Raw genomic sequence first — 13,220 nt, 5'->3', positions numbered from 1 at the left:
ATTTCTGAAAATTACAGCAAAAGCAAATGTTGTATACATGTATTACCTTAACAACATGACAGAGATTAACATGTTGATCTAATTTAATTACCTCAAAATGCAGCAAGCCCAAAAATATGAAAATAAGTCTCTTGCATTTCTAGTAGCAGTCGTTATTTTTTTTTAGACTAACATTTGGTTTCCAAGCCAACCCTTTTCAAATGTTTGTATCTATATGTGAATTGATTTATGATTTTGAAATAACAAAAATAAGAAAACACTTTTTAAGTACAAATTAATAACTGAGCAATACTTTTCAATTATTCGTGGAATTTTAAAAAACCTGTCCTGCGACTTATATATGTTAGTTATATATATATATATTTATAACATCTACATGTATAATATGAAAACTTTTTATAGGATCCCATGTTTTTAAAGCCCAGAGATTAGAATATTTTGAATTGTATTTTTCATAAAAGTTGAAAGAGTTTAAGCTAGATGATTCCTAAAACTTGTGTCCCAAGCAAAATGGCACGGGAACACAAAACCACAAAAACAGACAAAAGAACAAGAATGAAGGAGAGACGTTTTTTGCAACTTGCAATATTTTTTATCAATCCCTTTTTAAACAGAATTTTATATACTTGTATATCCTATTTATTGACTAACCAAAGCTTTCTGGTCATGTTTATAATCATAATATATTTATAACTATCAATCAATTGTGTTTTATTAATGGAGTGTTTTTGACATTACCGTAGATCTTCCAACCAGCTGAGAAAATAACCATAGCAACCGTTTACTGCCAGAATGATTCTAAAAGTCATTGTGTGAATAAAATCTTTCCTATACTGACAACTCCATGCATACGCTCGGCAGAGTTCATCATTTCGTAAAATCATGAGTGACTCCTCCCTTTGTTCCCAATCCTAAAGTTTGTGACCAAGATGACTAAAATATGTTTAGACACCCCCTCCCCAAAACAAGCACCCCCCCCCCCCCCCCCCCACAAAAAAAAAACCAAAAAAAAAAACCGACTGGTTAAAATGATTTCAGGTTTAATTGAACCATGGAGCTACCTTTTTTATAGCTCCATGATTGAACATCGTTCTATATCTCTTCCATTTTTTTTTAAATGGACATTTACCCGGATTAGCCTGGAGGGTGGGAAACACGGCCACCCACCCGGCTAGAGCTACGTCCGTAATTTTAAAAGTGCGCCCTCAAGTGTTTGCATTTTTCCGCAAAAAATAACTAGACAGTCGTGTTTGCGGCAAAACAACCAGCGAAGTTGAAAAGTAAAAAATATCTTTCTTTTAAAGTTTCGTTCTTTTTTCACTGCCGCATTTGTCGTATTTGAAGAAGGAAGGCTTTGTAAGTTTGGGATTTCGGCATGGGGCCAGCATGCCATGTCTAGGTTACGTGCTCGAGGAGTTAAAATCAGTGGCGTGCAGACGACAATTTTTTGTTGTCGATTGTCTAGTCCGAGTAACTTGTCATGTTTTCTTGTTCCATTTAAAACAATTATTTATGGGAGGGGAAATCATCGTTTTTTATAGCTCCATGCATAAACATTGGGAAAGAATGTTACATCCTGACGGCACAGTTTTTTCATCATAAATGCAGGTCAACCATTGCAAAAATGTTGAACTGTTACAGTGTTAGTTGTCATTTTTGTTGAAAAGAAATGAAGAATCTGGGACTGTGTGAAAATATTTCTAATTTTGTTAGAATGATACTTTAAATTGCACTCGACTCTCCACAGACTTTGTACACAACCAAAGAAGTGGCATCTGGATACTACATTCTTTCCAGACATTGCATTAAATATTAAAAGAACATTTAAAATTCAAAGTTTTACATTAATTGCCACCTGAACTAACATTAAATTTTCTAAAATTCCAATAAAATTTTCATTTGTTGTAAAACTAGTATTAGGCTACAAAAAGTACAGGTAACGTTACAATACCAGTAGGCTACAGTAGCCTAGAGACAACTACGGATCATTTTCATGAGGGATGATCATCTTTGAAGCATCAAGAAGTAACCATGGCAACCACTGATGCGAGTGGAGCCAGAAATGAATCAGGTGTCAAGATGATGACTGTGGATGAAACAAGCGAAACTCCCAGCATTCTTGGCACAACAACTCACTTGGAAGAAATCCATGATTCCTCTATCGAAGCCTGTGACACATCCGAGCAGATTAACGTGGAGACAGTTGCCAAGGATGTACCAGAGGTCAAAGGTCACAGAGACGATGAAAGTAACGTAGAACAAGAGGAGACAGTCGGCTGCATTAAGGAGCAGATTTCTCCCGCACAAAATCAAGGAGTCGTCGAGATACCAGACCATAAGAATGGATCAGATGATCACGCAGACCCGAGTCAGACTTTGGAGATGGAGAGTGAATGCGTTGCCATGGAAACAAGGTTAGAGGATGATGAGATGAAGCAGAATGAGAACGAAACGGGGAAAACAACAACCGATGAATTTCCTGAACAGACAGTTGCTACTGATGAAGCGTAAGTACACTGTGACTTGTATAAAACAAAAAATGCTTTTGAGGAGAGGACCGTCCTTTTGTAAGAAAACAAAAAAGGACAATTTGACTAAATGTTGAAATATTCTGTTTATTTATCCTCGGCTAGATATTCCTCCTACAGTCCCGATTATCGGCAAGTCCCATATCAACTCACAGGAGCGTGGCAGGATTTTCAACACACTCCAGAAAACTTCCTGAAAGGCTGCAAATGGTAGGTACATGGTAAATGTTGAAGTCGAGTCTGTCCTAAAGTAATATTGTGCATCGGATCAGGTTGACCAGGCCAATCCAACCCGAAACATACAAACCGAATCCAAACCGAAACCGATCTGAACTCCCCAAATCCAACCCGACCCGACCCGACCCGACCCAACAAAAATTTAAGGAAAAACCAAACCGAACCGACCCGAAACCGAACCGACCCGGAAAAAAACACTGAATATCTGGCTTGGGCAAATGTGTTCGCTTTTTTTGCCTGAACTTACCCGTGTCACGTGAAAGTCATCGCTCTCAGTAAAGAATCATACCGTACGGTATGGTTAAGACTCACAACATTTATTGGTGGGCCTAGACATTATACACTTTGCGTGATAGCACACAGCAACACACTCGCACCTTGGGTTGACATTGGTCGTACCGTGCACAGTAACTCTGGGATAGTATTGCACCGCATGAATTTCCGAACTGTTTCGGTTTTGTGAGGGTTTATTTCAGGTTTTTCACACAATAGCATAACCGACTCGACCCGAAAATAGCAAACGCAGAACCGAACTGCCCCGACCTGACTGAAATGATGGAAAAACTGACTTGACCCGACCCAAAGTCGGTTTCAGGTCAGGTCGGTTTTGGGTCGGGTTTGCACATCATTCATCCTAAGTCCTCAGAAGTCCACACAAGCACACTTAAGTCATCAAGTCTAATGTCAGGTCACATGACCTATTCAAATGAGCTGTGACTAAAGCATTTTTGTGTGTGATGGATTCAAATGCAGCACTAGTACAAAATTTGTCTGCATTCAAAATTGTGGTCTTCCTGGAATGTGTCAGTGAAATAAGCTATTTGCGAGTTAAATTTGAATAAAATCTGGAACGCTGACTTAAAGGGAAAATACAACATTTGCAAACATCAAAAATAAAACTACCAAATCATTTTGAAATACCTTGCTGGACTGTTAGTGAATGACAGTGTAAAGCATCCTGTAAAATCATGGCACCTGGTATACTGTCATTTTCAAGAAAAGTGGTATTTTTGTATCAATTTCCAACGCTGATCGGCCGATCAGCGTTGGAAACAACTGGCTTTTTTTCAAATACTGGCCCTAATTGACCATCGCACTTGTTTGCAATCGATTACAAATCTATGAACGGGTACGAGCCAGCTAGACTGGTTCCCCGACCTTACAATTCCCCAATGTATGTAAACTGCTCTGTTTCTTCTTATATGGAGTCAGGGAACCAGACTACAGGAAAATGATCGTTTTTCTTGGTTTTTATAGCATTTTCGAACCCAAAACCTCAAAAAAGTCAGTGTAACTATATTTGCTATATATTTCCAACCCCCCAATTCCATCCATTTCTGAAAATTACAGCAAAAGCAAATGATGTATATTCCCTTTAATCCAATGCTTTGCACGTTTTAACTTTGCATTCTCCCGACCAAAGAGATTGTTACTGTATAACGTGATTCGGGGCAAGCCTTATGCTAGCAACCCCCAGCTCCGGCATGGTCTGGTGTCTTTGTGCCATTCTCACCCATTGTGACAAAATGTATTGGTGCTGAGCGTCTCTTACGTAACTATGCAAGAGCTTGCCCCGAATCATGTGATTAGCAACAGTGTCTTTGGTCGGGAGAATTCAAAGTTAAAATGTGCCAAGCATTCTGAGCAAGTCAGTGTACCGGATGTTTTTCACATTAAAATCCCAAAGGGTATAGGTCACTCGCAAATGGTGTATTGTATTTATTCTGTGTTGAATTTCTTGGTCATTTTTCTAATAAGGTCTCCAGATGGATTGTGTGTGTTGACCAACAGCGACGACAGTCGGCTGCGTCTCTTTAATCTCCCTCAAGAAGTGTACTCCTCCCACTGGCAAGATGAACCAATCCCGGAGATGACATCCGTGCTGAATATTCATGAGGGTGAACTCATCTATGATTATGCATGGTTTCCTCCAATGAGGTCTGACCAACCAGAGACATGCTGGTAGGTCATGGGTAGATACTGAATATTCATAGGGTGAACCTCTGATTAAACATGGCTCTTTAGGTAATTATTTTGTCATCTGTGCATTGTTTTCCTTTGAAGCAACAACAGTGCTCAAAATCTAAAGACGGGTGCTTAACAACTAACCTGATGAAGTCTCAGCTCAGTGAATGCTGTATATATTCCGAGAAAACAATATTCTAGGATCTCGATTTCACTTCATAAGTTGCCAATTCATAATGTCAATTGCGCCCAACATCAGCATCCAAACACATTACGTTCTCATTCAGTCGATTGCAGCTACGCGATGTCACGCACTGAGCCGACGAATAATAACAACCTCGTGTGCGTCGTTTCAATGCTTGCGCGCACCCATTCACGGATTCGCCCAATTACAAACCAACTACTAACGGAAATTTCCAAAAATGTGTAACTTGACACATCTTTGAAAATGACCTGCTTTTTTTGTCCGTCCTGTGATTTTCAAAATCATACTTCATTTGAACTTAACTACAGCCCTACATCACATTTGTTTGTCTTGATGTTTTCAGTTTTGCAAGTACCTGTCGAGATCATCCAATCCATTTATGGGACGCGTTCACCGGTGAGCTCCGCTGCACATTCAAGCCTCACAACCACCTGGTATGCATCCGCCTTCCTGCACTGTGTCTGTCCTGTACTATATCTGTCTTATCCGCTCCGTTCACAAGTACCCCCTCACCGGCAAAGAGAGTACAGTTGGGGGTGACCGACCGACGCCATCTTGCCTGACTGCAATTCATTTGCCGCGAAGCGCGGCCACTGCGTGTACATGTACATAGTACAGATCCCTTGGTGTACGTGCGTCACACACAAGGAACGTTGCGCGTCAACCAGCGAAATGTCCCGCCCATGGGACGTTGTTGCTAGGTAAAAGGGCGCCCTCTTTTGTCGGCGCATGGAGCCCATAGATGTCTTCCAATGATTTTCAAAACTATTCATTTCCCCTCACATCAGACCGCACAAATGTTAAAAACATTGTTCAGACCCAGTAGGCAAAATATGTCAGCTGGGTATCTCCATGAAGTAGTCCATGTCAAAGGTCATTCGGGATAAAATCGCTGACGTGATGATACCCGATGTTACGCGGACGCCCATTCTGCTTGTAATTAACACGCGAGCGTCGTGCGTCTGTCTCCGTGCCCATTCATACACCTACGATGAGCGTTCGATTATCCCGAATGACCAGTGACTTACATCATTTTGCGCATGCGCAGTTGAAAAACCGAACTGGCTTATTGATAAAGCATGTTTCTTCTATTATTTCTTTAACTATTTTGGCCTGGATCTCTTTCACTTAGATAGTTGGTCATTCAATCTCATGTAAAGAAAATAGATGAAAATCAAGCGTTATGATTTAGAGAAATGAGTCACATGAGTCTTGCTTTCTTTCAGGACGAGCTGGCCACAGCGCACTCCTTGGCTTTCTCGGCCGATGGTAGCAAACTTTACTGCGGCTTCAATAAAATGATCCGAGTGTTTGACACGGAGAGACCAGGGAATACATGCCAAGACCGACCAACAAAAGGTACATGAGATCTAGAGTACTGCACCAGATTTATGAACTGGCCTCTAAAAGTCTCAGTTGATACTCGGTGACTCAGTCAGCCAATCAGTTGGTTACTCATTCATTCAGTCAGTGACTCAGTCAGCAGTGTTGTAGTTGAGTACTTTTTTCCGAGTACCGAGTACTGCCCCGAGTACTTAGGTTGCCGAGTACGAGTACTTGTACCTCCGAGTACAAGAATGGGTCTCCGAGTACGAGTACTTGTACTTCCAAGTATGAGTACGAGTACTAGTACGTACGAGTACGAGGTACTTGTACTTCCAAGTACGAGTACCTTGTACTTCTGAGTACGAGTACGAGTACCTTGTACTTCTGAGTACGAGTACCTTGTACTTCTGAGTACGAGTACCTTGTACTTCTGAGTACGAGTACCTTGTACTTCTGAGTACGAGTACCTTGTACTTCTGAGTACGAGTACGAGTACTTCCGAGTACGAGTACCTTGTACTTCTGAGTACGAGTACGAGTATTCGCATTTCCGAATACGGCCATATGGCAAATGGTTCATTGTGCGTAATTGGCCCAGTCAGACCGATATACAGACCCACTCACGACTAGCTGTTAAATGTGTTTGTCTGGACTTGCACAGAAGAAAATCAGGAAATCTCGATTTCTCAACAAGCCAATCAACCATTTCAAACTGAAAGTATCGATAAAATAAGGCCATGGTAAGTGAAGCTATAGCATTTTTTCCTGCCCCGAGTACTGCTATTCGAGTACGAGTACTTTAATGATCGAGTACAAGTTCGACATGTCGAGTACGAGTACTTTGCTGCCCGAGTACGAGTATCGTCATTTCGAGTAGGAGTACGAGCACGAGTACTCAAAAAAGTACTCGAGTAGTACTCGAGTACGAGTACCGAGTACGAGTACTACAGCACTGTCAGTCAGTCAGTCATCTAGTCAGTGACTCGGGGAGTCAGTCCTATAGTGGACAATAAGCTAGGCCCTCTGGTTCAGTAAAATAAACTATCATTCAATTAGGCCAAAAAAAATAAGTCTCCGGTTTCTGGTATGGAGCTTGTCCAAAAAGTGGTGCGGCGACGTGGCTTGTTTTTTTTTTTTACCTGACTTTTTTGCTTCAAATGTCGGCTGATGACTGCAAATGGTGCCCGACTAAACTTAGTGCAAATATATGGGAGTCCAGAGAAGCCACATAAAGCTTATTCTCGATCATAACCCCATCTAAAAACACGTTAAAATTGTGCAGCAGCAGGATTCCAGTCAAACCAGTGAGTTTGGCGGTTTTGGGACATCATCTTGTATTAAAAAAAAAACTTTTTCATTTTGCCGACGCGCATGGCTGCGGCGACGCGCGCGCATACCAGAAACCGGAGACTTTTTTTTTTTGGCCTTATCCCTGAGAGTTTTTTTTTTGGTCAAGATTTAATAATATTTTGTATCTTCTTCCGTTTTTGGTAGATAAAAAATCTGGTCAATCAGGGATAATCTCCTGTTTCGCGGTTAATTCCGAAGGACTCTATGCTGCTGGATCGTACTCCAAATCAAGTAAGTTTAATCTCTTTTCATTATGTGTCTTGAATTGTGTACTCATTGTGTTTTGCCCTCCACTTTCTTCTTGGAGTTTAAATTTTTATTTTTTTTTCACAAGACCGATAAACAAATTTTGTTAACGATTGTATTTTGCTTCGATGAATAAACATGTATGCAAGTAAAATCATGATGTGACTGAAAATATTGACTATTTCATTTGGTTTTATATTTAGTGCCAGTCAGTTCTATACTGTCCATGTTACAGGGCCACATACTGATGACATTTATACTGGTCTCTATTTCAGTTGGTCTATACACAGAGCCCAGTGGATCCATGGTATGCATGGTGCAGGGCCAGGTGGGAGGAGTTACACATCTTATGTTCTCCCCTGATGGTAACAGGTTGTACAGCGGAGGCAGAAAGGTAAACCTTTGGAGACCTTAGGACAAAGGATAGCTGTATAAGAATAGCATACACAAATACAATGTAATACAAAAGTAATACAATGTAATACATTGTCATGCAATGTTATACAAATATTGAGTAGCTCAGAGTGAAATGGGAGAAATATTATCGCAAAGTAAAATCTGGACTTTTCCATTTCATGAGGCGAAGCCGAATGAAGTGGAAAAGTCCAGATTTTACCCAGCGATAATATTCTCCCATTTCACAATTTAAAGCCACTCAATATTTGTTTTATATAACTGACATATAGATCATTGTCATTTGTTATTATTTGAACTTTTATTTCAGTACAAAATTGGTGGAAAATAGATTTCTCTCTTCCAAACCTCCCCTTCACGAAAATGTTTGAAACCAACTCTGTAGCGCTGGCTCTTTAGAGCAATACACGCTACGCGCAAAGCTGAATGCGCACACCAGCATGCATCTGCACACAAATACCGCGCCATGGAACAAGGCTGATCCTAACTTTTGAATAGTAAATCCCATTCACCATCGGCGAATAGGACTTTTTGAGCCCCGGCGTGAATGGGAGCAATAACGAATGTCACCACGTGATGCGAGTTCCGCCTATCAAAGGATCTGTATGTCGGTTATGTAAAATACAATGTCATGCAATGCAATACAATGTCATACAATGAAATCATGTATTGTGATATCATCTTGTGATGAAAATGATTGGATTTGGGGGTTTTTTTTGTTTGTGTCCAAGGACCCTGAGATCGTTTGCTGGGATATGCGGAATCCAGGCAGGGTTCTCTTCAGCTTAATCCGAGACGTTTCCACTAACCAGAGGATGTACTTTGACTTGGATAGGTAAGTGAGTGAACAAACAACCGACATTGAAGGAGAGTAGTCTTCAAATCAGGTTTTGCCCTTCACCGACGTTTAAACACTGTATACTCGGTGTGTTACCTCCCGAGTGAAAGTTAGGTTTAGCCCTTCACCAACGTTTAAACACTGTATACTCAGTGTGTTACCTCCCGAGTGAAAGTTAGGTTTTGCCCTTCACCGACGTTTAAACACTGTATACTCGGTGTGTTACCTCCCGAGTGAAAGTTAGGTTTTGCCCTTCACCGCCGTTTAAACACTGTATACTTGGTGTGTTACCTCCCGAGTGAAAGTAAGGTTTTGCCCTTCACCGACGTTTAAACACTGTATACTCAGTGTGTTACCTCCTGAGTGAAAGTTGCAAAAATTCACTAGGGTGGGACTCGAACCCACGACCTCCTGCTTTCTATTGCAGATGTCTTACCACTCCACCACCGAGCTAACGGTTCGAGTCCCACCCTAGTGAATTTTTGCAACTTTCACTCGGGAGGTAACACACTGAGTGTACAGTGTTTAAATGTCGGTGAAGAGCAAAACCTAATTTGATTTATATAACCCAGACGCAAAATTCCATCTTATGAGAGTAGTCTTGAAAGATAGGCAATAAACGTCAAAAACAACGGTCTACGTTTTGGTCCAAAACTGCAAGAGGGGCTCCAGTTTGTATGGCCATGTCTAAAGCAGACGTTGCAGCTGGCTACGGCTATTCACCACAGTGGGTATGTAGCAAAAACTGAAGCCTCAGCCGCTAAATACCCAATTTAGACACAGCCTTCTTGTCTTGAAGGAGGAGGTAGGCCTAGTGGTTAGGGTTTGTAACTCGTGATCAGAGGTCAAGGGTTTGAATCCAGCTGCTGGTCCTATGTTGTGTCCTTGGGCAAGCCACTTCACTCCACTTGCCTCTCTCCACCAATGAGTAAAAATGGGTGTCAGCAGTAGCTTGGGAGTAACCTGCGATGGACTAGCATCCGTCCACGGGAATAGAAATATTCTCAGTTGTTTCATGCCAATGAAACCGGAGATAAACACCGGCCTGATGGGCCACATTAGCTCGTGACAGATTTAAGTTTTTGTTACTACTTGTCTTGAGCCTTAGTTCAATTTTTTTCAGGGCCTCTGACACAATGAGAAAGACCAAGAAAAAGGCGAGGTTTGAAAAAATGACCTGAAAAAGCCCATAAAATTGCCTGGTTGGGACTCGAACCCCAACCTCCTGCTCACTAGTACTGATGTCCTTTGGCTTTTTTTTTGCTTTCAGCACTGGTCAGTACCTTGTGTCCGGCAATCAGGATGGAACGGTCAGTGTATGGGACACGACACAACCACCGGTGATCCAGGGGTCAAATGGTGAGAGTATTATTGACCCCATACTACGCTTCAAAGCACATAGTGACGCGGTCAATGGAGTCAGGTGAGTATTCATTAAAAGCTTTTTGTAACAGTGGTGTAATTTGGGGGGAGGGGGGACCAGGGGGTGCACAAATTGTTCCGTGGGAGGGGTGGGCCACTGAAGGCAAATAATATAGATTTAAGTTCAATTCAAGATTTTAAATGAGCGGGGTGGGGGGGGGGGGGGGGCTGGCACCTGTGGTGGCACGGACATCCTTTTGGGGGCACATGCCCCCATGGGTGCATACCTGTAAATAGGCCTAAACCCATCCGCTGAGCTCATGAATAAAAATTATACCCTCAAAATATTCTATATTAGAGAGTTCTGAGAGCCATAACATTGGGGTATTGAAGAGATATGGCAATGAACCTCTGGCCCGGACTCGGGGCTTCCAATTCTGAGCATTTTGGATACAATTGGGCTCGAAAGTGGCGCTATTTTTGCCATGTTGTGGAGGGATCGTTTTTCAAGATGGCTACCGTTCCGCTTTGGGGAAAATAGGGGTCGTCTTCTTTGGGCGAGAATTTCTCGAAAAGTCAATGGTCAACCCACCAAAAAATGAAAGAAATTGAAAGATGACATGTCGATCATCATTTTTCTGTGCAGCTTAAATACCTGTGAGAGTTCTGAGTATTTTTAAAAGAATTTTGAAGTATTGGCATTTAGCACTAGTGGCTATGGGATTTTTTTTGCACTGTTGCACCCCCATACCTCCCCCCCCCCCCCCATAGTTACGTCACTGTTCAGTAATAAATGTAATTCTCGTTTGAAAAATTATTGACGATTACCAGATTGTGAGGTTGTCATTTTGGAAATGTATTTCAAATGTTTGTGTCTAAACATTTAGTGTGTCGTAACTCATTTGTTTGAATGATTTCCAAATCATTTGGCTGAGATGAAAGAGAAGCGCATTTTCATACTTTTTTTACCGCGGAATTTTATCAAAAGTGATGAATAAATCTTGTCTCCTTTTCGCAGCTTGAATCCAACTATGCCTATCATGGCGACAGCGTCTGGTCAACGCAAGTTTCCTGTTCCCATGGCAACAGGGGACAGCGATGAGGAGGAGGAGGCAGCCATGGTGGAGGAACTGGGGGAGGAAAACTCGTTAAGACTTTGGTATCTGATGCCAGCGAGTTGACGCTACTTCAGAAATGCATCGACAAATCAAGACTCAAGACTTTTCTTTCTTGGACTTTTCTTTATATTTATCCTCAAAATTCAGCGAATGGAAATCATGCTACCTTTACTAAGGTAGCAAACGAAAACAAATCACATAGGGATGTGTGTAATTTTTTTTTTCTGTTTGCCGAAAGAACGCACACCTTTTGTGTGATCCGTGGACAGAACTTTAAAACAACAGTTGTGTTTAAAAATCCGTGACTTGGAAAGTACATGAGTGATTTTAATGATTCTTGTACTAAAAGAAAGCTTATGAATTTGGCTTTCTTATATCCTAGATTTTGAAAGTGCTACATGCAGAACTTCAATAAAATAATAGTCCCGACATTTGGGTTTTTAATTCTTTGACTCGCCCTGTATTGACCGAATTGCAGGCAGCCTTGTCTACCAGTCTCGTATAAATCGACGACTTGTGAAAGACCCAGTATATATGCAATGTAATATTTTTTTTCTACATTTTCCCATTTCAGTATCTATTTCAGATTTGCAGTTTGAAAATCATTGCAATTTGAAAATTATGTTATGCAACCATTTGTAAATGTTTCAAGGAAATCCAAATACAGTTCCTTTGGTTGTTTGGCAAAGCTTTTTATTTTCTCAAAATGTTTTTACTTTATCATGCGTATTATTAAACGGTTGAATAAAATGAATAACAGATTTATTGAAAAAGCGTACTTTGCATTCTTTCCAGAAAAAGAACAAATAAAGTACTTACTAGAAAAGTACAAGATCACGTGTTACAGCCTATTTTTAAAATACGGCATCATCTAACGTTTCAAATAGTTTCTGTTTAAATCATTATTGTATTTCTTAACCTTGATATTTGAAGAAAGTTTGTGGCAAATTGTCATTGCTATTTATTGCAGGTTTACTCGTCTTGACCTTTTAAATGGCCTAGTTGAAATCGTCATCAGAGATATTTGTTGTATCACCTAGCAGCTGTGCATAACGCAAAAAAAATGTTCACTTTAACTCAAGCTCCAAATCTCATCAACCAACGCCAAATTATCGTAGATATAAAATATCAAGTTAACCATAATTATGCATTTCAAAATTTCACTTAAAATTGACTTCTTAAAAGTTAACATAATAAGTATACCCAGAGCTAAAAAAAATAATCCTCGCTACAAACAATTTGGAAATTGGATACCACTGTGATGAATTTATCCCACTCAAAAATCTTGTTTTGATCTTGAGTGATACATCAATCATAAGTACATACACCAGATGATTATTAATAATAATCCACACATTGCCCAATGGCTCGAGTGTGTAACCTCCCCGATGCGATATATGTGTGGTTTTTTTTGGTAAAGTAAAGGCTCTATCCCCTTCGCACTGTGTGAAGTACCTAGCGTGACATTTAGCATGCCGGGGACTACCGTCAACTCGTTAGTGAGTCCGACGGTCCCGTCTCCACCGCATCGTGCCAGCTACCCGGCCCTCGAGAGAGCCGCTCAAGCTCGGTACACCCAGGGTTTAGCTCATACCCACTTACATGGGTGCTAGAGTGGAGTCTGACGTACAC

General features: G+C 40.9%; 1 protein-coding gene across 2 annotated transcripts; it reads left to right on the top strand.

The window, feature by feature from the left end:
• The first annotated feature begins 1,197 nt into the window (after positions 1-1,197).
• On the top strand, positions 1,198-11,828 carry LOC119723632 (telomerase Cajal body protein 1-like). 2 transcript variants are annotated; one of them, XM_038194377.1, is made up of 11 exons: positions 1,198-1,280; positions 1,915-2,507; positions 2,634-2,738; positions 4,524-4,727; positions 5,279-5,369; positions 6,162-6,294; positions 7,755-7,841; positions 8,132-8,250; positions 9,002-9,105; positions 10,379-10,531; positions 11,489-11,828. In XM_038194377.1, the coding sequence occupies exons 2-11, from the start codon at positions 2,032-2,034 to the stop codon at positions 11,649-11,651; spliced, it is 1,635 nt and encodes a 544-aa protein (XP_038050305.1). In that variant the 5' UTR covers positions 1,198-1,280; positions 1,915-2,031; the 3' UTR covers positions 11,652-11,828. The 2 variants fall into 2 exon arrangements, with proteins under 2 accessions (XP_038050305.1, XP_038050304.1); XM_038194376.1 differs by having other exon boundaries at positions 1,229-1,356.
• Positions 11,829-13,220: the final 1,392 nt, after the last annotated feature.

Source organism: Patiria miniata, unplaced genomic scaffold (assembly GCF_015706575.1).
Source record: "Patiria miniata isolate m_02_andy unplaced genomic scaffold, ASM1570657v1 HiC_scaffold_17, whole genome shotgun sequence".
In the NCBI taxonomy this organism is placed as follows: domain Eukaryota; kingdom Metazoa; phylum Echinodermata; class Asteroidea; order Valvatida; family Asterinidae; genus Patiria; species Patiria miniata.
This window is presented reverse-complemented; position numbering and strand designations above follow the sequence as displayed.

Coding starts and splice junctions, on each gene's coding strand:
- LOC119723632 (XM_038194377.1), top strand. CDS start 2,032: ATGGCAACCACTGATGCGAGTGGAGCCAGAAATGAATCAGGTGTCAAG. Junction 2,739..4,523: donor TTCCTGAAAGGCTGCAAATG/GTAGGTACATGG, acceptor TTTTCTAATAAG/GTCTCCAGATGGATTGTGTG. Junction 5,370..6,161: donor TCAAGCCTCACAACCACCTG/GTATGCATCCGC, acceptor GCTTTCTTTCAG/GACGAGCTGGCCACAGCGCA.